Here is a 26,418-nt window from a genome sequence, read left to right as displayed (position 1 = left end):
CATATTATAAACCTGAATTTCCCTGTAAGTTCTAACTATATAATTTTCATTTTCAAAGCCTGCTGAAAAATATTGCTTGACCCATCACGTATTTGCTTAAGAGCTGTAAAGAATTTTGCAAGACTTTGGAAAAGTTGTGCCATGTAAAATGTAACTTGCTACCTTTTACAGCAATGAAATTAAATTCTGTGTAAAATAGTGTGTAGATATTACATCTTAAAGTGCAGCAGACTTGAGTTACAGGCAGGGAAGAGAATGAGCAGAAGTGTCACATTTCTAATTCATGCAGCACAGAGGACTAAGAGCCTGATATTACACCCATTGAATGAGCCCCAAGATCAGTAGTGAGCTCAGAATTAATTAACTTGAACCCTGACAGAGAGATGCATCACAAGTTTCAGTACAGAAACTGGCTTTAATGGGCAGTGGATCCATGCAGAAATCAAGTACCCACAGTACTGTAACAAAGCAAGAAGCATCTCTCTGCTTTGCCAGACAATGAACCAACAGCCATAATGCCCACAAAATGACCACAAAAATGCCCATTTTGGATTTGAGGTTAACCAAGACAAGTAAACTTCTAAAGAGATTACTATACTGACTGGGTAACTCAGGAAATACAAATTATGGGAAAGAGTCACAAAGACAGGGAGTTTCACCATTTTTCCACTGCAGACTTCAACTGTGCAAGTGAAGGAACAGTCCTACCACATCACTTTTCCTCCAGCACCACAGCTGCCTCTGCACCAGCTCAGATGTCCACTGGGAGGGGCAGAGCAGTCTAGAGATTTGACAGTAAGAACACTTCTTCTTCCCTGCCCACAAAAAAAGCATTTTTCTGTTGAGTCAACAAACTGAACCAGTTCAATGGTTCAGATAATTGGCAGGTCCCTCTCTCTCATCTGATGCAAGAAAAACCATGGGAAGCCAAAGGCAAGGGAGAGAAAAAAAGTAGAATCAACTCTTTCTTCACCAAGTTAGTCTCACCAGATGGTAGGTGGTTTAAAAATGCACGTTAACTTTAAGCAAGGGTGATTTATACCCATGAATGATTCCCAGGGCAGAGACAGAGCAGCCCCTTCCAGGTCCATCTCAGAGGAGTTGATCTCTGCACTGATGGGCGTGCAGAGGACACTGTTCCCTTCCACTGACTGCAGAAGGCAGCTCAGATCACACTTACCAGACTAAAATTGGGCTGTGTGCATACCTGCCTGTAGTAAAATGCTATATGAAATAATTTTCTTTATCTAGTTATCTGAATTTGCCAATGAAATGGAAGCAAGGGCTAAAAGAAATAATGTGCTCATGGAAGCATCTTTTCTCTACATTGCAACCAGCCAGAGTATTCATGAGTGTTTTGGCACAAAGATCATTCCATATCTCTGTCATGTACCCAGAGTTAGGCTGGGGAGGTATTGCACAATAAATACAAACAGGTGGTATGGCCAAGACTTCCAAAAGAGTAAACTTCATCTGCATAAAGTCAAATGAGGCTGTCCTTTCCCCATTTTCAAATATTCATAATATCACAGTATGATACTACACTCACAATAAAGAAAATACATATACAATTCTGACATTATTTTTTTACGAAAGTGTAAAATTGAACTTAAGGTATCAGTTGTCCCTATTGAGATGAAGCAACTGATAACCAGATAAAGAAAGTGCAAATTACACAACAACAGGATGAAAAGAATAATTAATTTTCAACTGCAAAATGGAGCTAATTCTTCACACAGGACAATCTTCCCAGCTGCACAATTATTGAACTGGACAGTGCTGGGCAACTACTTCAGCATGCAAGCAGCTCCATTACTTCAAGCATGCTATACTTTGCTTTTCAGTTATGCATCCTATGACACAGTTTTCTAAAACAGAATATCAGGTTCTTTCTATAATTTATTTTACTGTTTGTCATCCACCTTCAAAATGAATCATAATTTTTTTTTTCCATCATAGTCTAATGTCTCTAACCTGTTTTTAGAAATCAAAGAAAGAAGACTTTTAGATCCTAATTTGAATATTCAGACATACTTTACACTGTCTTTGGAGTAAATGAAAAGAAGCTTTTTTCACAGGCTGACACGATTCTGGATGTGACATCTAGAAATAAAATACCCATATTTGTAGTCACAAGAATATTAAAGTCTCCCCTTCTTCAACCATATTTTTCTGCTCAGTATTGCTAGTCAGAAACCTCCAGCAATTTTTAGCAGATTTTTGGGGGCTACATTATGTTATTTTTGGCCAAAAATATTACCAAACTTTTTCTCCAATAAAAATTTCTCAGCAGGCAGGTGAAATTTTGCTTTTAATAAAATAAATCATATTACAATCAATTCCAGTTTGAAAAAAAAATCCCTGGCATTTACTTTCCTCCTTTTTGCTGACAGTTGTAGCAGAAAACTGCCTTCTCATTACAAATGTGGCCACAGGTCTAATGAAGAAAACATTTCAATCCAAATACTGAGGGCAAGCCTAGGGTAAAAGATGTACCTGCAAAATGGTTTAGGAACAACTGTTTTCAAAAAGCTTCAGAAATTAGAAATTAAAATGAGTGCTCCTGGGTGATGTTTTGTTTTGTTCTGTTGTTTCAGTTTGGTTTGGTATTTTGGTGCATTTTATTTTATTTTTGTAAACTGGCCTAATTTATTGAGTGTCATAATCTGATATATCTCTAGGAGTTAAATTACTGCCTGACATTAGACATTTTTACTTAGGGAAACTGCAGTTTTGATGACCAGTGATATAATATCTCTCAAAGCCCAACAAGTTAACAAAGTGTTGACTTTACACCATACGAAACCACCATTTTGCACTTATGAAATGTCAATATTTTATGCCATTTCAAATCAATTAAGAAAAAAAAAAGTTATAAAAATGAAAACTAGAACACTGGAGAAAAAAAAAACAACACTATTCATGTCTTACTGTTTGTAGCTTCAGTTGCTTACTGACAAGTGACTGAGATGAAGAAGACCAGGATACCCAGGTTTACCTACAGCTATCACCAGACACCACACACAGAGACAACCTGAGGGCTGATTGCTGTTCACCAGGCTCCTACCCTAGTCATGCCCCAGCTTTATCAGGGGAGGAGATGCCCAAGTGCCAAGCCCTCCCTCACCCTCCCATCCCATTCCATCCCAAGGAAAGGAAACCCAGGTGACTGACCCGGGCAGGAACCATGAGAGGACTCCACCCCTGCAAGCAGAGCACCAGACCTGCCAAGAGGTACCTGTGGGGCACACACCCATAATTCTTCCAGATAAAAGCAGGTAAGAAAAACTGCTTGAAGCCCACTGAAGGGACTGTGCAGCAATGTGCCTGACCTTATTTCTTACTGGGAATGTTTCTCCCCCATCAATTCCACCACGCTTGCCTGACACTTCCTCTTTAGCCGTGTCTAATACTGATAAAAAGTTACTTGAGGCAGGGAGCTGTCGAGTGTGGTATAGCTCATGTGCAAAGGACTTGGCAGGCTGTGCAGTGCCATACCCAGCACAAGAAGAGAGCAGACCAGCCTCTAAAACAAGCACACTTTCATTTATTCATCGATTAATAACTTACTAATTCATTGCCTAATGTGTTACTAGTAACACACTTATAAATCAGGCTTTGGCTCCCAGAAGATTCCTTTCTAAAGGCAAAAATGGTTAAACTAATCTTTTTCCCCCCAAAGTATTTTGAGAATGCGATAGTAATTTTTAAAGCTTGAGATCTCCAGCATTAATGATCCTGTAAAATTAAATCTGATATTCTAATAACTTCTTCCCAAGTACTTCACAGCTCCAGTAAACTGTAGTCAGTGCAGCTGTCTGTGGAGCATTCCAGGCTTAATGGGACAAAGGGCCCATAAGAGCCAGGATCTGTGTGGGGGGAGGCTCTGCAAACCCCTGGCACAGCACCCACTGTGGCCCAAGCTCCCTGCACAGGACAGTGATGCATACAGAGCAGGAACCAAGCAAAGCTGTGGGCTTTCCTCTTCTTGATCTGTATACAAGGCTTGTGAGGCCTCTCAGAGGCCACTCAACAAAAATAGCCCTCATATGACTGCACACAGCTGATCTGCTGCCAGGAGCAGGGAGCAGAGAGAAAGGTTAAGAAAGAGTGGACAGGGGGTATACAAGTTCATAAAATCATAGAATGTTAGGGGCTGGAAGGGTCCTCTGGAGATCATGAAGCCCAAGCCCCCTAACAAAGCAGGATCACCTAGGGCAGGTCACACAGATACATGTTCAGATGGGTCTTGAAAATATCTAGAGAAAATCTCAGCCTCTCTAAGCACGCTGAGAGTGCTCTGTCATCCTTATAGTAAAAAAAAGCTTTTCCTCCTGTTGATGTGGAGCTTCCTGTGTTCCAGTTTGTGACCATTGCACCTCATCCTATCACAGGGCAGCACTGAAAAGAGACTTGTCCCTTCTTCTTGACACCTACCCTTCAGATATTTGTAAATATTATTAAGATCCCCTCTCAGTCTTCTCCAGGCTAAGCAGCTCCAGGTGTCTCAGCCTTTCCTCATAGGACAGATGTTCCAGTCCCCTGATCATCCTCAGAGACCTCCTTTGGACTCTAATATATCCCTGTCCCTCTTGGCAAGTTATCTTGCTTCCTTTTCTTCCAGTTGTATTTTAAGATCCGAATATTATATAATGCATTTGCACCTATTTAATGTCACAGGGCTTACTCACTACAGCAGCCATGCATCACACATCTCACATGTCATGGGCAGCCCCAGACTGGCTGTCAAACCAGCAAGGCTGCTGGGCCAGGCAGGTGGTGATAATGAGAGAGTGGGGAGGCTTCTCTCTTGTACCACTGCTTTCCTTCTCAGGCAGGACACACAGCAGAGAGCCATCAGCAATGCTGCAGCTCAGGCAATGCCCACTTGCAAAAGGTCAGGAGCTACTTGATGGGAAAGGATGGGAGAGGAACTCCTGAGGGAATGTGGGGGAACAGGAGGGGCTTCTCTGAAGTGCAAGTGCCAAACAGTAAACACCCAGATCCCTTCCTGCCTTGGCAGCCACACATCAAGATTGTCTCAGGTACCTGCATTTCCCTTCAAACCACTCTTGGATCTCTTGCCTTCCTGAGGGGATAAAAATTAAAATCCTGCCTGTTCTTATCAGCTCCGATAAGAGTTGCCTGCAGTGTCGTATAAAAGTCAGGCAAGGCCTTTACTGAATATAGTTTGAGACCATTACCCTAAAAGAACCATCAGGGGGTGAGGGGGTGTTTAAACATAATGTCAAAAAAAAGCCCAAATTGTTCTGTTTCCATGTTTTAAAAGGCAGGTGATAGGATAGGGAAAAGTTTGTTTCCAGTTGGATGGGAATTTTTTGTACTACTTTAACTTAGATACGTGCAAAATTAACAAAACAGTTTGTTTAATAAATATCTTCACTCTCATGATACAAAATGCACGGCGGCCCTCTGTGCTATCCAGACCTTCTATCAGACCTTTTTAATTCCCTGTTAGATCTTCAAAAATGTAAACAATTGCTTTGAAAAACACCACCACGCCTGCCACACTGAAATAATTCATCTTCTGCCTTCATCCAGCAACAGAGGGAAGCTGTTTCTATTAATATCCCTCTCCAGCTCCAGGCTGTGTGCTCTCAGAGCAATTCAGGTGTTCTCTTCAAAGGAACTGACTGAAACAACAATGGCTCCAAAGTCTGAAGCGGACTGGGTTGTCCTTGAAAGACAAGTACAGCATGAGCTGGGTATAAGAAACTCTGAAAAGGTTCAGCAAAAGGAAATTAAGAAAGTATACTATTAGAAAGATTTGTATTTTTTTCTTACCTTCATAAATTACTTCACAAGTGATTTGGCTGATATTGAAATCATATTTTTTTTCTGTAAGCTGCTGACATAACTTCAACCATCATAAACAACTTCTGGGGTCTCCTCTTGCTTTCTCCAATGTCCTCAGACACTCTTTGCCTCTTTTTACCTTCAAATGTCTAGGAACAGAACTCCAAAGTGCATCCCACAGGTCACTTGCAGCCTCAGCAGCATTTGCTCACAGCTCAAAAACAGAATTATTGACTGTGGCTGTTCTCAACAAAACCAGCTGTGCCAGGATAACAGTGAATGTCTGGGTCCTGAGCAGACTGAAGCTGTCTCATAATTAGGGCCAGACATTTACTCAAGCATGAATTAAGTAATGATGATGAATTTTCATCACTCTTGTGACTCTGTAAATGTAGGTCATATTCCATCATAACTATTAAACGTATTGTTTCACACATTATATTATGGGGCCCCAGCTCCATGTCCTGCCAAATGACTATCTATGAACAAAACATCCTGAAAATCTTTTTAGACTTTTCATATACTTCATATACTCGTTTCTGCCAGCTTCCTATTCTCATCCAAGCTGCACAACCAAACACACCTGTTCTGCTTCTTTACCCATCTTTCTCCTCTTTCCTTCTTCCACTGCCAAGAGGTCTCAAAGTAAGCTAGGAAAACCCTTCCCTCAAACACAAACATGCTTATTTCTCTGTTGGTTATATTGAATATTTGTGTGGGAGTTTTTATTCTGAAGTATTTGGATTGACAGGAAGCTGAACATGAGCCAGCAGTGTGCCCAGGTGGCCAAGAAGGCCAATGGCATCCTGGCCTGTATCAGGAACAGCGTGGCCAGCAGGTCCAGGGAAGGGATTCTGCCCCTGTACTCAGCACTGGTGAGGCCACACCTCGAGTACTGTGTTCAGTTCTGGGCCCCTCAGTTCAAGAAGGATACTGAGGTGCTGGAGCAGGTCCAAAGGAGGGCAACCAGGCTGGTGAAGGGACTCAAACACAGATCCTATGAGGAGAGGCTGAGGGAGCTGGGGCTGTTCAGCCTGGAGAAGAGGAGGCTCAGAGGAGACCTCATCACTCTCTACAACTCCCTGAAAGGAGGGGGTAGCCAGGGGGGGTTGGTCTCTTTTCCCAGGCATCTCTCAGTAAGACAAGAGGGCACGGTCTTAAATTGTGCCGGGGGAAGTTCAGATTGGATATTAGAAAGAATTTTTTCACAGAAAGGGTGATCAGATATTGGAACGGGCTGCCTGGGGAGGTGGTGGACTCGTCGTCCCTGGAGACATTTAAAAAGCGACTCGATATGGCACTCAGTGCCATGGTCTAGTGACTGTGGCGGTAGTTGTTCAAGGGTTGGACTCGATGATCTCTGAGGTCCCTTCCAACCCAGCCTATTCTATGATTCTATGATTCTATGATTTTTACAAGAACAGAAAAATTCATATAAATGCCATAACAAATATGCTGAATGTTTCAGTAAAATATGTACAAAAAAAAGTGAAATTCTAAGTAAAGATGGCATCAAGCTGCATTTGTTAAATCTGGTGGGTAATATAAACCACGTTACAGATATGGATGGAAGCTGAAAAATAAACCCAGGAGAAGAATTAGCCAGTGTTTGGAGAGAGGACTGCACAGTGTATTGCAGTGAGAGGGGACAATATGGGTAATTTTTGCCCTGCCACACAGCAGGTGCTTGCCCGAGAGTCAGGCACTTTGGAGAAGCAGAGAGGAAATCAGCCAAACCCAGTCATAAGTTTTCATCTCTCAACATGAATTCACCAGATGAGTTTCTCGTTCTTCACTGCAGTAAATGCTAAAATTGAAAATGCTGAGATAATGGAAAGAGGGAATAATCAATTCAATTACAGATACTCAGTGGCAGCAGGACACAGAGCCGTGGGCACCATTAAAGACTGGCAGGGCCTCTTCTTGGCTGATGCTTTGGAGGCATCATTCCTGTAGTAACACATGCAAGGTAAACACAGAAAAAGGAGCCAAATGAGTCATGCAACGTGCTGGTTTGCTTACTGTACTCCAAGGGCCAAAAGCTGATGCAAGGCTGGGTTTGCAAACCCACTGTTAAAACACAGGCATGTGGTATGAAGAAACCCTGAGCAACCAGGGAAGACACACAGGGTAACATGGGGTGACAATCAGAAGTCCAGGACAAAAAAGCTGACCAAAGCAGAACACTTTGCTTAGCCCAGCAGCCAGACATACAACTGTTTCCAGAAAGGCTGTAATTTATCATTTGATATTTTTAATAACAGAGGTTGTAGAGCCTGAACATTTGTTTTTAAAATCAGTAATGTGTATTCTCATTATTTTCTGTTTATATCAGTTATCATGCTGTTTCATGTGAAAAGCCATTTTACCTTTAAATTTATCAGGCTATAGGCAGGAGCTGAAAGCAAAGGGAGGTCCTTTCTAGCTCAACGAGAACTGAGACTGTCAAAGAACTAGGACAGTCACCTCTTGGAGCAAATTTTTTTGCCTGCTACATGAAACACTGAAGACAGAAAGACTTGTAGTGGGACCAGCACTTAGCAAATGCCTCAAGCACATCAAGGGAGGCATGTGAAGTCCTGAAGTAAGAGGGCAGGTGGAAAGCAAAGGCCTACCCACCTCACAGCAGTGTGATTCAAAACCCACCAAACACCTTTTTTGCCCAGATTATCAATTTTAAGAAGTCAGATGGCTGCCAAGCAGCATTACACACCCACACCCTCAAAACCAGGCAGTACCATGCTGTACTGTGCCTTATCAGCTTGCCTCAATTTGAGCAACGTGCTCTGCAAAGCAGGTGTCTTCCCACCTGTCCTCAAAGGGATTGATCTGCCTAAGGCTCCTCCTAAGCTCATGGTCCCCCCAGTCTTCCTTCACATGAAGATATGAAAACGTTTTGGGGTAGGTGATGAACAGGCTTCTCTATTTCAGCTTACTCTCATCCTGAAACTCACAGTCAATTCCACCTTTTGTGTGATCAGGTTTATCATCTCACCACTGTAGCGTGGCATTCATCATTCTTGACTCCCCGCTGCTCCAGGGAATCATGCAAGAAGCTCAAAAGCCAGCTCCATGCTCCTGGTACACCACAAACTAAACTGCACTTCCCACCAGTCATTAGAAAACTCAAAGCATTAGTAGAAAAACTCAAAAGCCACAAAAAGACCAGCAGTGACAGGCTGAGGCTATAACTAATATCCAGCACCGGATTCCTGATAAGCAAGGGGATCTATTGTCTGATACTGCCCAGAATGTGTAGTAAGTCAACCCCCAGGATCATAATCCTGTCTCCACATACCTTAGGACCATATACTTGTGCTCATCGCTGAGCTGGCTGCACCCACAGTGCTGTTAAAGGCAATGTTAAGGGCTGGACTACTAACGAGTTTGCCTCAGGCACGATGCCTGCATTCCTACATGCAGTGAGCCAGGTAGCTCATGCTCCAGCTATGCAGCTGTGGGGATAATTGAAGAATGTAAAATGAGGTCAAAATATCCAACATGGCATTGTAGGCTTACCTCAAGAGACCTATGAGTGATTAATCCATATAAAAGCATCCAAGATCACGCTCTCTCTATCTGAAATAAAAGCATATGTGGCTGGTATTTAATAGGACACAAAAGAAACAATGAAGCGAAATTAAAGTGCCTTTGCCAGATACTGTAAAACAGCAGGCGCAAACTTCCAGCTGAAATGCACTGTTTCAGACACTGAAAACCTTAACAAGTCCTTGGGCTGATTCAGAAACAACGAAAGCACAAGTAGGTCACTTGATCAACTTTGTGAACTGGCAAAGGTGGGTGAGCCAAGCACCTCCTGGTTCCTGGCTTAGCTCGACACCTCAGCTTGGAGCAAACACCTCGAAGGCAATGCAGCCCATGTTATGTATCACACCCCTTTCCCTCTGCTGAGCTGTTCCTTTTCTGCAGAAGTCCCCCGTTACTTGATATGCACGAGGTAATCCTGCAGCTTGGATCTCTCTGGTTTTAAGCGTGGCAGGCAGCTGTGCCAGGCACTCTTGCCAAGAAAGTATTCTGAGTCACTGTGATAATAAAAATGCATCAGAGTAACAAGGTGGGGTTTTTTCTTCAGTATCACTAAGTACATAATTTCAGGCAGGGCTTTCCTGGCTCCACAAGCTTTAAGTATACACACCAAAGTCCACAGACTGAATGAGAGACTGACAATTATGCATCCTGCAGTCCTCTGAAAAGCCACTCTAAATGTGCCATTATTTCCTGTTCACTCCCTATTTTGCCCTGATCTCCTGTTTGTCTGCTGAAAGATATTTGCACAGACTGCAATTTTCCTACTGTAGTTCAGCAACTGCCTTTAAAATCAGTGAAAGACTGGGGTAGGTGATATGATAAAAGAGGCCACTATTGTTGACAGTCTCAAAGAGTTGCAAATGGATCTAAAGTCAAGTGGGCATTTTCTTTTTTTCTGCTTGCTTCCCTCTCCTCTCCCCATTGTAAGTTAAAAAAAAACAACCAAGCAACACAACAAACAAACAAACAAAAAACTTGACTGAACTCTAACATTCTGGGATGCAATTTTTAAGCAACCACAGTTCGATTAAAAATAAAATTTATCACCCTTAATGTTGATCAAATTTTTTTTCCTTAGATTACCAAAAAGGCAGCTCTCTTTAATAAGGACAAGACTGCTGCCAACTTTGAATCCTACTCCCACCAGTTTCACTACATTCAGCTGTTTCAGGAGCAAAATAAAGATTTTGATTTAGGCCAGAATTTACTAAGAAATGGATATCACATAGGTGCACACAGAAGCCCTAGCAATACCTGCCCACTGACAACATCAGCAACCCACTCCTAACTACCTGAGTCTGCTCAACAGCAGCTTCCATCCTTCCATCCTTATTCCTGCTGATTTCAACCTCATGATAGGAAGAACACGCCTGCTCTATGCCCTCTGGCCTGGGAAATCAGAGTCACCTTTCATAGCTAATCCTCAACATGGGGGCAGGAAAGCTGAAATTAGGCCCACCCAGCTAATACAAGACAGACACATCCCCCACTACCATTAAATACAACCTGGGTGCAGCAAATGTGCTAACAGCCTGCAGAATTCAGAGCTCTCAACTGCATCTCTTCGACTTCACAAGCCACATAGAAAGCTGCCAAGTAATAATTTAATGCTCGTCATTCTCAGACCTGCTTGCCTGCCAAATTAACACGCACACACACAGAGCACTCTGCCACAAGCAGAAAGATTTTTTTGGGTTCCCATACTAAAAATCAAGTGAACCGAGGACACATGCTACAAGGGTAAGAAAGACCAGGCAAGCAGGAATGGAGAGGACACACTGAGCAGGTCCTTCCAGCTGCCCACAGCTTTATAATGTCCCTTCAGTGTGCCAGAGGGTGTGCCCATTGCTCCTCGAGGTAAGCCAACTCTTTCCAGTGATGTTGGGCATTTGGAAGTGCTATGTGAGCACATTCCTCCTACATCTGTTCCAAATTCACCAAGACAGGTGAGCCAGCCTTCAAAACTTCAAAAGCCTGCCTGACAATAAGGCGAAGCCAGAGAACTGATATGTAAAGTTTGGCCCAAATTGTAAGTATGCCAGAAAATCTGGAGCTACTGAAAACTGACCAAAGCTGAAGTGGCTAAAGGGATGGTACATGTATGTTAAATACTAGCACTGTATACATTTTTACTAAAGAACTACATATATATTTATCTTTGCTTTGCAGATGCTGCTTCTTTTTGCAGAGTGCTAAAATTTTGTTTGAGGAGAGGAAACAGATGGAAACTGCAATAGTGGCACTTTTCCAAGGTGGGAAGAAAACATCAGTGGATTTACCACAGGCTTAAAGCTGGGAATGCCAGATTTGTATGGCCTGTTTGCAGGAATGAGACAACACCACCATTGCAAGGCTTCTAAGCTCCGTGCTGATGCAAACACAAATAGTGACTGACAGAAAGAACAGAAAACCTATGGCAGACAGCAATATGGACTGAATCTATGTGATCCCAGACAAGAACTGTTCATAACCTGGGACTTCAACCTCTGAGCCAGTGTTCCACAGGGAGGGGAACTTCTGCCCATGAACAACAGTTTGTGGAAGAAGATACAATTTCATACTAAAACAGAACTGAAAAAGAGAAAGAAAAGTAAAATCTATGGCCAAATGAACAGAAATTATGCAATTATCTGTCAGGAAAATAAACACAGACAAAATCAGGATTTTATTTTTTATTTTTAATATCAATAATAATTTTCTGAAAAAAATCCAAACCCCACAATTATAATTGGGAAAACCAAAAAAGATTAAAAACAACAATAGACCCCAAACAAAAGCAGGTAGAAATAGAGAATTTATTTAAGTCACTTCTGCCCTGTTTTAAAAGCAATTGATCGTTCATCCAAGTCCAGGAGGCCATTTGATAGAAGGGAAGTGACTAGAAGGACTAAGGAGCATATCACAGAACCACAGAAGGCACCTTATTTGTGGAGGTAAGGAAGATATCATGGGAGCACCTTTATTAGATGATGAGAGCAAGGTAAAAGTTCATTTTGAACTATGAAGCACAAGTCAGAGAAGGAATATGAAGATGATCTTGTTAAACTAAAGAGCATGATCTTTATGACCTTAATAGCTAAATATAGCCAGAAGTAGAAGAAGACAGTATATCTATGAGGTTTTAGAGGATAAAATGGAGGTGAGGAAGATGAAAAAATAATCAAAGCTTTGCCAGAGAAAGATGTCCAGATTAGCAAAATGTAGCTGAGAAAGGTACTTCAAGGATCCTGCAAGAGGATAACACATTCATGACTGAATAAATGGACCTGGAGAAACTGGAGAGGTGGGCCCAGGTGAACCCCATGAAGTTGAACAAGGTCAATCACATCCTGGGCTGCATAATAAAAAGTGTTGCCAGCAGATCCAGAGAGATGATTCTGATACTTTGCTCTGGTAAGACCTCACTTGGAATTGTGTCCAGCTCTGGAGCTCTCAGGGCAGGAAGGACACAGATCTGATGAAGCAGATCCAGAGGAGGGCTACAAAAATTATCAGGGCACTGAAACACCTTTCCTATGAAGACAGGCTGAGGGAGCTGGGGTTGTTCAGCCTGGAAAAAAGAAGGCTCCAGGGAGACCTAATAGTGACCTTCCAGTATCTGAATGGAGCCTACAAGAAGGCTGGAGAGGGACTGTTTGCAAGGGCCTGTAGTGATAGGATGAGGAGCAGTGGTTTTAAATTAGAGTAGATTTAGATTGGATGTTAGGAAAAAATTCTTTACTGTGAGGCTAATAGAAAAATGGAACAGGTTGCCCAGGGAGGTAGTTGAGATATTTAAGATGAGGTTTGCAAGGCTCTAAGCATCCTGATACAGTTGAGCGTGTCTCTGCTCACTGCAGGGGGCTTGGACTAAATGGCCTTTAGAGGGCCCTTCCAACACAAATTATTCTATTATTCTATTCTATAAAGAGAGAGAGGCCAGAAATTTACTAGAGGGGCTGGAAGTGTGAGTAAATCTGAATTTAGTCAGAGCAGAGGAACAAAAGGTCCACTGAGGAAAGTGCTGGTGTGGGACAAGTGGCCCAGAAAGCCTGTGTCAGCACATTACACATAGAATCATAGAATCAGCTGGGTTGGAAGGGACCTCTGAGATCATCAAGCTCAGCCCTTGATCCACTACCACTGTGGTTACTTAGACCATTGGACTTGATAGCAGCAGAGCAGCCAGAGGCAGAAAGGTTGTTGTGGTAAACCAGCAAAAGACTATAGGCTGCAACTCAGATTTACCATACCTAACTTTAGGCACAGTGGAGATGCTCCAGGCTTCTCCTCCTGTCCGCCAAGAGAAAGAGAAGTGCACTTCAGAAGGTGAAAGGCCTTTCCTTAGGAAGATGCCCCCTTCTCTCCTTTCAGCCAGATGGATTTTAGGGGAATTCGTCTCCTGACATAGATACTTAAAACTACCTGGGATTAAACTCAGCCTTCTTACTGTATCCTTCAGAAAAACAAGCGAAGGAAGAGGAAGAGTCTTTTTCCTTCAGTCCTACAAAGGAGAAAATCCCTCAATAGCTGAAGGTACATAGCTGCACTATGGGGCAGCCAGGGGGAACCATTGCATTTCAATTACTCCTAAGCAGGAAGCTATTGAAAAAATGGGCTTGGAAAAATCCTGCACATGACCTTGGGCTGTGAAGGAAATCTCTGCTTACTTAAAGGTTTCTGAGTCAACAGAAAGACAGCTGTGAAGCCAGACAGTAGATAATTTGGCCCAAAGACAAGGCAGAGCACAAGAGTGGGAGACAGCAACAGATAAATGGCCTAAGCAATCTAAAAGAAAAAGGAGGGGGAAAAAAAAGGAAGAAAAAAGGCAGAAAAAAAGGAAAAAAAAGAAAACTGAAAGTCACCTGTAAACACATCCACTCTCTGTAGAAAAGAGGTGCCTTTGGCACCCAAGGATTACAGACAGGAAGAAGAAAGAGAAGGGGGAGGCGAGGGGCCAGCTTAGCACCGTGAACAAGAAACTGGCAGTAAAGTAACAGATGCTTTTTTTTGAAAACCATGCACATTTAACAAGCTATATATCAGAGCACAGTCAGAGCCTGTTGGCAAATGTGAAAACAGCACTCTGAGCTGCTGGTGGCTTACATGAAGGTCACAGTGTTGTGTACCTGCATCTGCACAGCTGAGAGACAGGCGGTGTCATGGGCAAACCAGTGAGCCTGCTGCCAGTCTGGAGGCTCTTTCTACTTTGATTCAGGAAGAAAAGCCTCCTATATTCTTAAACAATTCTACCACATGTTATTAAAGTTTATTGCCTCAGAAAAACTACAGCAACAGTTGTAAGGGAGTGGAAAAAACAACGTGCGAATTAATAAAATAAACTGCACAGGACAACATGCCCTGACAAACAACAGGCTGGCATTCTTCTTATTTAAACATTCAGAAAATCAAAACAGACAATAAAGCAAGCAAATATCCAAGTATTTAATGCAAGACATGTTTTGAAAACAGGAAGATAATAGGGGAAAAATACATAGGAAAAACAAAGAAGAAAATAGTATGTATGGTGGCTTTTGCTTGTAATTTCATGCTTGTTCTCATCAGATTAAGTCTTGCTTCCCCCCCCCTACTCTCCCCCCAAAAAATGTTACAAATATAAAATACCCATTTCCCCACTCCAGTAAAACTGGTGCAGACAATCTGTCTATTCCACATTTGTCATAAAATCTATCTGTTCATTGGACTACAGAATCAGCCATCTTGCTAATTATTTCCTTTTAACACATGGAAATTGAAAAAGCTGAAAATGTCACCCTTAGGAGACAGAGGGCCAGGGAAATTGGAAGAAAAATTCCAAGCTTTAATAATGTAATTAATAATACCTTAAATATTCTGTATTAGCAAACCATTTGTGTGCCTAGATAACAAGAAGATGCAAGACCTCTGACATCTGTCAACTGACTAAGAATAAAGGGGAAAAGAAGCATTTGCAAAGGATGCAAAAATTGCACCTCTTCTCTTTCCAGGTAACTTTTTATTCTGAAATATGTTTGCATCTCTGTATGAACAAGAGCCAGGAAAATGATCCTAGATCTAAACACTACTGTTCAGTTCTAGTTTTGAACAAATAAGCATGTCCATTTTCAAGAACATAAGAAAATTATCCCAGAAATCATAATAATCTTTCTACAGAGATAAAACCATTTTATCAGATCTGCTGCAATTTCTAATCCATACAGATGTAAAACTACATTTACCACAATTAATGGATTCAGCTCTGCATTCTCATGGAAGTGCAGCTTAGACCCACCCAAAATACTGGTTACAGTGCCCTACAGTTAGCCAAGCTCTCCACTGCTTTATATGAGACCCAATCCATCCACTAGACAAATCCATAATTTCTTCCACTTCTTAGCTACAGCTGAGTCACAGACAAAAAAAGGAACCAAGAGTATTTGACTGGGCTAGCAGCTCTCCAAAACTATCCAAGAATGCCTTCTAAAGCTTGCCTCATTAATACCTAAGCACTAAAAATGTTAATTAGTGTTAATATAAATAAAAGTTTAACCTGGTGACAAAAGCTCTTAACACTTTCTTTCCTGTTAATGCGAGCATGCATAAAGAATGCTAGTCAGATTACCAGGATTTTCTCTAAATCCTACAAAACCACTAACAGCACCCACTCAACACAGTATTTAAGACCAGCAGCTCCTCCTACCAGCGCACTGGGAAACCGCATTTAATCTTTGCATCAATTCTTCTAGAGCCATTTCTTCAGTTTTCAGCCAGCATCTCATTCTCTGAGGAAACAAAAAGAATCCACAGCAAACATGCTCCCCTTGCTCCAAAAATGAAAGGAGGGGGAGGTAAAAACCTCCAAACCAGACCACTACAGCAGTGTTTCGCAGCCCTGCATTTCAATTGCTCCACATGGATCCCCCCTCGGCACAAAGAAAGGGAGGGAGAGAGGGAGAGGGAGAGAGAGAGGGAGGGAGGGAGGGAAGGAGGGAGGCAGGAGCGCACGTTTCCTCCTGGCAGCGCCTGGGTGAGGCGGGCGCTGCTTGAAGCCAGAGCCGTGAATGTTAATGACAGCGGGGCCGCTTAAAACTTCTCTCCCCTCCTCTGCGTATGGGTTTGCCCGCAGTTAGAGTCTCCGAAACACCAGAATTATTGAACGAAGCGTTGCTCAGCCGCCGGACCGCCGGTTTCTCCCACCGCCGGGAAGGGCTGCGCTGGATCGGCAGCGCGGCGAAGGGATGCTGAGAGCTCCCAGAAAGCCCCATCCTCAGGATGAGGTGAGCGCTGGGCTCCCCTCTACCTTCTTGCCTGGGTGAGCAGCTCTGGAGGGTAAATGCTTTCCTGATGGCAACACCAAGGCTATTCTGCTCTCATCAGACCAAAGGATGCCCTCACCTTCATTTTGAAATGATCATTTTTGAAGGTTCAAATTTCTTTTAAACACTAAAATAACCACAGCCATCCTCCAGACTATTTGGAGGAGCTTGAGTGCCTAAATGTGGTGCCACAGCACAAGAACACATAACTCTGCTTCCCTTTCAAGGGGTTTTTCAAGTCAGAATCTGCAGACCCCCCCAAAGTATATACAAGAGTATTGCTGCAGAAGGTAACTAGGGAAAGCAAACCTAATTAGCCAGTAAACTTCCATTTGCCATAGAGACTGTATTACCACTGGAAAACTTTTAGGGATACAGAAAATCCTACAAGGCTGAAAGCCGTACAATGACTCTTTGTACAACTGCTCCTCATAATTGATTTTCAGTGCTTTTAACCAGGCTGTTCTGCCAGTTTCCAACTATGAGGGTTTTAATGCTTTCCTTTCTCAAGATTGTATCGATGCCTACTAAATGATTTTGCTGTCAGCTGAATTCTTCCAGTCTTCTAATAATCCTGTTGGTTTTAGTTATCCCATCTTATATTTCAGCCATTAAAATAAGTAAACAGTTATCTACGGTTAAAAGAAAAAAGACTCCTTTTACTGTATACTTAAAAGAACTGTGCTGTGTTATTCAGAATAAAGATTCTTCAGATTACATACATCAGGCAAAAAGCAGCAGTCCTTCCCAGGAAAATACATGGGTACCTATGATGACTTGTTCATAACTCTCAACAATAACATTAAGGAGACTATGAACTAAAACAAAACAATAAACAACCCCCCAAAAAGTTTAAAGGTAGTTTACCTAAAAGTGTTTGGTTGGCTTTGGTTTTTATTCTTTTGGGTTTTGTGGGGTTTTTTTGTAATCATGTGTTTGTTAATCATGTTCATTCCTCAAAATCAGGCAGCCTTGTCTGGAGTGATCCAGTAACAAGTTCAAGTATAGCTTCTCTACTGAAGGAAACAGAGATGCAGTATATTCAATATACTTAACTACAGCATTTGAGATTAGCATCCCTGCTGGTAAGAAACTGGAATCTAACCAGATCATCCGTGGTTTAATTAATAACCTTGAGTCAGAGTAAAGAAACAGATCTTAAACTAATTAAAACCAGCTCTTAAGAAAAGGAGCCAACTGAGCCTTCTTGCAACAAAAACCAAGCCCAGCATCTTACCATGAGCTACCTAGGGAAAGTGAGACAGTCCTGTAAATAATGGCACCAGTCTAGCTCAGGGATGAGCTACCACAATTTTGCTCTCTTGAAGTTTGTAGCTGACACACCACATTTCTGAAGGTGTATTAGGGAGTTAAACATGCCATCTCAGCCCCATACATCTCATGCTATATTAAAATTTGAGAGTGAAATGATTTATATATGGTTCTAGCACCTGAGACTTTGCAAACAGAATAGGAGTTGGTTTCATTTTCCGGGTAGCGTGTGATCATTTTAAATATCTGTATTTAGCTCCTACTCAAAAATTCAAGCTGCTTCTGGAATTGTGTTTTTTAACTTCTGCTACACCTCTAACAAAAACACTTTTCAGTGGTCCTCAGCAAGCCCCTGTTGCAACAGCTGAATTCATGCTGAAATATAGCACTGTGTAAAAATAGTTTCATGAAGAAATTTGAGGAACACAGACTTTCTGTTCTGTCTTAGACATTTAAAATGCAGTGAAAACATTTTTGTCAAATGATCTGTACTATTTCTTCCAATGAAACTGAAAAGATAATAAGCAAGGAGCAAATGTATTGCAGAATTCAATCAATCAACTTCCAGGGCTCTTTGGATGTGAGGTTTCACCTGATTTCTGGAGGTCTGTCCTGGTTTGTTTTTTTTTTCTAAATTTCCCTTGGGTTTGAAAGCCACAACAACTTTTTTTTGTTTGTTTGTTTTTTCCTCAAAGAGCTAAATGTTTTTTAAAAACTGTAGCTATTTTGCAAATAAATTATACCCAACTACCCTCTCATGTGATGAGCCCCAGCAGTAACCGTAAGTCACTAACATATAATCATGCCATGAGTTTTGTCTGAGCAAAAGATACTTGCAACAATATACCTAAAGATTTCACTGCTAACTTTACTTTGACCTCTGTAATATCACTTGTCAATGAGTTCCAAAATTTAATGATGTGCTGTGTGAAAAACTGCTTTTGTTTAAACTGCCTTTCTGAATTTTTTCTGGGTGCCCCAGTTTGCCTTTTGTGAAGCAGTGGGAAAAAAACAGGAAATAAACACTCTCTATTCACTTCCCCAGACCATTCATGGCTATACAGACCTCCACTGTAGGTGATATTATGTCCCCTCCAATTGCCATTTTTCCAGACAGAAAATTTCCTAATTAGTTCTTCTTTCTACAAAAGCAATCCCATACCACTGCCCGCCTTCTCCATGCTCCCACATACCCTAATTCTACCCTAACAAAGTGAACAAAACTGGACATGGCACTCAAGAAGTGGGCACAGCAGAGGTTACACAGTGACATAAGGATTTTGTTGTTCTTAGTGTCCCCCTCAGTGGTCTGCAATGCTCTGTTTGCCTTTCAGACCAATGCTGACTGCCGACCGAGCTGCTGCTGTTTTCAGGGAAATACCCACAACCAGGGTCTCTTACCGAGGGTAAGCACTAGCTTAGGGAGTAGTGTTGCCTTTTCTCATATGTATCACCCAGTAGAAACAACTAATTTCACCTGCTCTACTGCTCAGTTCCCTAACTTCACTGATTTATTCTCCAACTGTTTGCATTTAGGATTGAATCAGACTATTTTGAATTGTTTCATATATTTGCAAATTTTGCCTTTCCATGCTTCCTTTCCATTTCCAGTTCACTCAGGATTATGTTGAATAGCTGAAGCTCCTGCAGAAATCCATGCTTTACACCTCTAATTACTCCCCACCACCCACAGAAAACTCCCCACCTAAAGCAACTCTCCATTTCTTCTTTTTTAATTAATTATTAATCCACGAGAGGGCTTCCATTTTAACCCACAGGAGCTTCATTTCTCTGAGAACAGCTGCAGCACAAGACACACTATTTATGGAATATAAAGTAGGACTACAAGAAATAAAAACACACATAGACTTCCCTGTGGCTTTGCAGTGGCCCTACCCCATCACTGGCTTTGATGATGAAGGGTGGGGAATATGGATGGTTATGCAGCTGAATCCTCTACTAGATATCCCACACTTTCCAACAATACCACGTGGTCAACAGCAAGTCAGCCACACTATTTTCTGGGTGGTCCCAGCATCACATGCCACAAAACTCTATAGACTCTGTAAGCTGTGAAGCTACAGGCATCAATGTCACCACCTAAGACACCGTAGATATACCCAGAGACTTACCTAAGCTTGACTCCTGCAGAGTGGGAAGAGACCCATTGAATGATTGTTTTGTAATTTAGGTCCTCGGAGGTCCTACAAAAAACTCCCACATTCACCCACTGCACAAGAGTGATACTGATCCCCAGCCTTAAAGAAAAGGGGGAAGGAAGGAGAGACAGGACAGTTGATATGAAAGATCCAAACAGAAAATGCATTTTTAACATTTCAACCTCCTCTTGGCACCAGTTTTTCCTTCATGAAGCAAAGGGATTTTTCCCTTTTATTTTTGTGAATGACTGAGTTCTCTTGGTAATCAGCCCAGTTAGGCTTTATTATGTAAAGCATCTGGGATTTGAAACTGGGATTCATAAGCAGAGATGGCAGTATTCTGGGTTTGGCAACACCTCGCTCTTCCACAAGGAGAAAATTGTTCCTAGATTCACAATCTCAAGGAATACAGAGAACTTCACATTGTACGAGTCATTACCCTGCAAATACATGCAGGAAGGAAAAAAAAAAAAAAAAAAAAAAGTAAAGTTTTTTCTTTTTAAAAACTTGACACTCAAACATTCATACATTCATACAAAGCTGGACTATGGGCGAAGTTGATACAGGAACACAAAGAAGTCTTCAGATGTGCAAGAGCATTTAATATAGGAATTCCACCGAAATTATACCTTTTTTACTAATATATTAATTTATCAAATCTCTAACAGGTCGTCAGCATCAGATCAACCTCCATGAGATCTTCCTTTGAGAAATTAAGTGCTGTACATTAAAAAATGGCCTAGCAGCTGCTCTCCAAGCTCCCTCATCTGGAGTGCGTTTTGGTCACATACAGGACCAGGCCAAGGTGGTACCTAACTACTCAGCAGCTGGAGAAAAGCTTTACCCCCTTTTTACGTAGGTGCTCCTCTGCTTTTCCAGTATTGCTCAGACCAATGGCTTAGAAGTAGTAGAAAATAGCTGAAGTGCAACAAACTTACTTTGATTTGGTGGCCTCTTCTGCAGTCCAGCCCAAACTTGCTATATTCCACCTGCCAGTACTTTCAGTGCTCATCCCTAAATATCTTTCTTTCCTCCTTATCATTTGCAATCTAGCCTTTCTTTAAAAAAATACATATAGTCAAGATTAGTTCTTAAAGCCTAGCTTGGCCACTAAGTCTTTTATAAACAATTGCTTTCATATCCTGTATCTCAGTTTTACACTAGAGCAGCATCCCTCATACTTCCATGAAGTTCTGCAGTTAGGCACTTCAGACTGCAAGGTCTTAAAATTAATTAAATTAAAATGAAGACCATTGAGACTTTCAGTACTTCTTAGCATAACATGCAGGGTCTTCTTTTTCCCCATCCTCTCTTGCTTGCATGAAGGAAACGAATGAAATGTCATTCAAATACCTTTCACTGATCTTCTGTGTTTTTAGAACAAACCAAGTTTCCCAATAACTGCTTCATTCTGTTTTCTTCTTCATCCTCCTCTTTTGCCATATGGGATCAAGTAATCACTGCAGACCCAACAGCCTTGCAAGTGTTTATCTAGTGTAACACCTCCAAATGCCTGCTGCTCCAGTCCTTTGTCCCTCTCCAGCCTGGGGACCCCAATGTGCCAGCAGCTGCATCCCTCTAAAAGCAGGCATGAAAACGAATGAACACTGCCTGGTTTTGCTGGCACCTAAGATCCTACCTTTCTAAGTTCACTGAGGTGTCTTTATAGACAAAGGAAGCACCTTCTGTAGAAAGTCAGGAAGGTGGAAGGTGGGAAGCATACAGATGGGCTGCAAACAGAAGTAATAATGAAATGAAGTATCACTGTTGTTTTCTCCTCTGGGGCACTCAACAGATAGATATAAGTAGAGAAAGGGCCATGCAAGGCAAACTGTGCTCCAAACCCCAGAAAAAACCCCACGAAGCCATAGTACTTTAAACAGAGAAAGAAATGGAAATTGCAGGTACTGAAAGGTGATAGAGTCTGGATGTGAAGATGTCATAGTCCTATTCTCCTGCAGAGTCATTATTCTCTATTTAAATGCAGAAATTAAATCTATCAGAAAACACAGTCTTTTATCTTCTCTTGCAATGGTGCTTTCCTTTCAATGGAAACTCAGGGTGAGGAGGCACAAAATTAACAGCCCCTGCCCTCAAAAAAAAACAAACCAAAATCTGTCCAGCATTGTCCAAAGTTTTAACATATCAGGACTCCTAAATAGTATTAGACTTCACATCAGTCCCTTTCTGTGTTTGTTCAGGTTTGCAGAATTAAGAAAAGTCCCAATTTTACTACATGTCCTGCTTTGTAAAAATCACTATTTCAAAAGAACTGGTTGTACACCATAAAAGTCTTTACATCTACCATTCTTGAGTCAGTAGTGATTTAAAACATTCTCAGGAAATTACTCCATAACAAAATGTGATATTTAACTGTCACTTAGAATTGTTAACTTTACATAAAATCCGTAACCTAAGGAATATTCAGAATAAGAAAGTACGGTATTTCCAGGACTAATTCAATTTGATTGCACAGAATAAAATTGAAGTGCTTACCCTTGAGGAACAGGCTGACAAATTTTATCACAGATAAAGCAGAGTAAAAAGATGTCAACTTTTATTCAGAACTTTTTAAAATGGGATGTATCTTACAATTTGACTGCCCTTTTTCACTTGTACATCTTTTCAAATGTAGCATTCACTGGAGTTTCGGGGTGACAGAATGCTTTTTCCATTTTCAGAAAACGAGGCGGTGCAATACTCAGGGAACACACTAAGGACATGGGAAAATTCTATGATTCTATGAAAATGCAGCTTATGATTCGTCATTCATAGGATGATAGAATCATAGAAAGTTAGGGGTTGGAAGGGACCTCAAAAGATCATCAAATCCAACCCCCCCTTCCAGAGCAGGGTCACCCATAGCAGGTCACACAGGAATGTGTCCAGCTGGGCTTTTAATGTCTCCAGGGATGGAGACTCCACAACTTCTCTGGGCAGCCTGTGCCAGTGCTCTGTCACCCTCACAGTGAAAAAAGTCTTCCTAATATTTGTATGGAACCACCTGTGCTCCAGCTTATAACCATTGCCCCTTGTCTTGTTGTTAGTCACCCCTGAGAAAAGCTTTACTCCATCCTCCTGGCACTCACTCCTTACATATTTATAAACACTGATGCGGTCACCCCTCAGTCTCCTCTTCTCTAAGCAGAAGAGCCCCAGCTCCCTCAGCTTTTCCTCATAAGGGAGATGTTCCACTCCCTTCAGCATCTTACGTTGCTCTGCACTGGACTCTCTCAAGCAGTTCTCTGTCTTTCTGGAACTGAGGGGCCCAGAACTGGACACAATATTCCAGATGTGGCCTCACCAGGGCAGAGTAGACGGGGAGGAGAACCTTTCTCTACCTACTAGCTACCCCCTTCTAATGCACCCCAGGATGCCATTGGCCTTCTTGGCCACCAGGGCACATTGTTGGCCTTCCTTCCATGCACCAGCATCCATCCATGGCCATCCTTCCATCCACCAGCACCTCCAGGTCCCTTTCCTCTGTGCTGCTCTCCCGTAGCTCAGTCCCCAACCAATACTGGTACCTGGGGTTGTTCTTTCCCAGATATAAGACTTTACACTTGCTCTTGTTGTAATACATTACAATTCTCCCTGCCCAACTCTCCAGCCTGTCCGGGTCCCTCTGAATGGCAGCACAGCCTTCTGGGGTGCCAGCCACTCCACCCAGTTTTGTGTCATCGTCAAATTGCTGGTAGTACACTCTATTCTCTCATCCAGGTCATCAATAAATATTTTGACATCAATAAATATTTTGAATGGTACCAGCCCCAATACCGACCCTTGAGGGGCTCCACTAGAAACAGACTTCCAACTCGACTCCGTCCCATTGACTACAGCTCTCTGGCTTCTGACCTTCAACCAGCTCCTCATCCACCTCACTACCTGATCATCCAGGCCACACTTCTTCAACTTAGCTCCAAGGATGCTGTGGGAGACAGTGTCAAATGCCTTCCTGAAATCAAGATAAACTATGCCTACGGCTTCACCATCATCCACCTGGTTATATCCTCATAGGAGGCTATCAGGTTGGTCAGACCTGACTTCCCCTTCGTAAAGCCATGCTGACTGCTCCTGATAAGCCTCTTGGCCTTGATATGCCTGAAGACAGCATCAGGAATGAGTTGTTCCATCACCTTTCCAGGGATGGAGGTGAGGCTGACAGGTCTGTAGTTATTCAGGTCCTCTTTCTTGCCTTTCTTGAAGACTTGAGTGACATTTGCTTTCCCCCAGTCCTCAGGCACCTCTCCTGTTACCAACAACTACCAAAGATGATGGAGAGCAGCCTAGCAATGACATCTGCCAGTTCCCTCAGCACCCTTGGATACATCCCATCAGTACCCATGGATTTATGGATGTCCAGCCTCATTAACTTATCCTTAATCCATCCCCCGTCAACCAAGGCAAACTCATCCTCTACCCTGACTTTCTCAGCAGCCTTAGGGGCCTGGGGCTCCTGAGGACATCCTCCAGCAGTATACACAGGGGCAAAGAAAGCATTCAGCAATTCCACCTTCTTTGTATCTTCTGACACCAGGGCATCCACGTCATTCAGCAGTGGGCCTACACTGCCTCCAGTGTTAGTTTTATCTGCTATGTATTCGATGAAGCCCTTCCTGTAGTCCTCAACCTCTTTTGCAAGGTTTAATTCCAAGTAGGCTTTAGCTTTCCTAGTTGCCTCTATGCATTCTCAGACAAGTCTCAGATTCCTCCCTCTGCCCTTCCACAATCTATAGGTTCTCCCATTTGAGGTTACCTAGCAGTTCTCTGCTTAACCATACTGGTTTCCTAATTCCCTTTTTTTATTTCCTTCCCATTTCCTTCCCATCAGTCTTGAGCTGAAAAGAAGTGGTCCTTGAATGATAACCAACCATCTTGGGCTGATAACCAACCTTCTAGAAGCTTCCCACCTCCAGCAGACCTCCCCCCAAAAGGCTATTTACTGTGCTGCCCTGAGTGCTCGACTCCTCCATGCACTGGCACTCCAAGCACAGCTTGGCTTTGTCTTGATGCAGAACAGGAAAATTTAAGAAGTCTCGAAAAACCTCCAGGAATGGGACAATAATTTCCAGCAACCACAATGGTAATTTGTTTGCAGTCACAGAGGCCAAATCCCAAACAAGGTCTCAGTCTTGCTGTAGATCACTCGCCCTCACTGCAGGTCCTTCAATGGTGCTTTTGTGTCTTTCACAACAGAGCTTGAAAACTTCTCTGTGTCTGTTTCCTTAACAAGCCAAGTCCTCTATCTATTTTTCTTGCATGCAATCCTCAGTAAATAAAATATCATTATTTAGTCTGGTTATTTGTGATACCCAATGCAGGACAGAAAGGTGAAATCAGGTCTCATCAAAAGTGGTAGGAGATTCCACATAAGAAAAAGCAAAGCCTCTGAAAAAAAGGCTTTTGTAGATAATTACAACTTGTCCATTTCTTTACTATATCCAATTCACAATGATTTTGGCTTTTTTTAAACTAGAATATGAAACAGTGAACATTTTCAGATCTCATCAGGTTTTTTTCCATTTAATAGTCTTCACAGAAGGCTTCACAAACCAGTCAAATTAAACTAATCTTTCCTGGGAGCTGGTTTGCACAATACCTCAGCAAATGAGGGAAAACAACTCATCTTTAGTTCACAGTTTCTCTGACTTCATTATAGTACAAGGCTGTCAGAAAATGAAAATGTCATACAGGCTTCTTGACACTGTAACTCACATCCAAACCACAATTTCATGGTTTCTTGGAATAGATAGATTTTTTTTTCTTTAGTAGGCATTTGAAAGTATTGCTATTAGTTTTCTTGAAGGACCACAGTCCTCAATAGTTAGTTCTTTTAAAGAAAAACATAGGCATGCATGTAAACATTTCCTTGTTATTTTGATTATGTACTGCTGTTCCTTTTTCTTTTTTTACCTCTTTCACTCTTACAGCTATCCATAACAGAGGTTCTTCTGTCTGTGAGAAGCTTGATGCAATGCCATTTATTTTTACTTTCATTGTCTTTAAAATGCAGTAAGAAGAGTTTTTTGACAAACCATCTATTATGCATGAAGTCGTAATATTTCAAATAATTTTTAAGCTTTATAAAATCTGGATACTTAAAAAAAACTTTTGAGCTGATCACAGCCACAACTAAGAGCTGGCTCCATCTATCCACAAAGAGAGGGAAAGCCTCACAGAGACTCATCCTAAGAGCACATCCAGGGAGACCTGAACAAGACTGAGAAATGAGCCCATGCAAATCTCACGAGGTTCAAAGGCCAAGTGCAAGGACTTGCACCTGGCTTGGGGCAGTCTCCAGCATCAATGCAGTCTGGAGGATGAAGGGATTGAAAGCAGCCCTGCAG

General features: G+C 42.0%; 1 protein-coding gene across 6 annotated transcripts in view; it reads right to left on the bottom strand.

Moving 5' to 3' along the window:
• Positions 1-26,418, bottom strand: part of MCF2L (MCF.2 cell line derived transforming sequence like) — a 164,534-nt gene that overhangs the window by 112,259 nt on the left and 25,857 nt on the right. The window contains exon 1 of one of the 6 annotated variants that reach the window (XM_071743790.1): positions 16,025-16,259. The exons of 3 other annotated variants lie outside the window; for them this stretch is intronic. In XM_071743790.1, the coding sequence (XP_071599891.1) occupies positions 16,025-16,103 (79 nt within the window). In that variant the 5' untranslated portion in view covers positions 16,104-16,259. Of the gene's footprint in view, positions 1-16,024; positions 16,260-26,418 lie in introns of those variants that run through there. 2 more of the 6 variants (XM_071743799.1, XM_071743822.1) reach the window with 2 other exon arrangements.

The sequence above is a fragment of the Heliangelus exortis genome, chromosome 1, assembly GCF_036169615.1.
Source record: "Heliangelus exortis chromosome 1, bHelExo1.hap1, whole genome shotgun sequence".
Lineage (NCBI taxonomy): Eukaryota > Metazoa > Chordata > Aves > Apodiformes > Trochilidae > Heliangelus > Heliangelus exortis.
The sequence above is the reverse complement of the archived record's forward strand: the minus strand, read 5'-3'. Positions and strand labels throughout refer to the sequence as shown.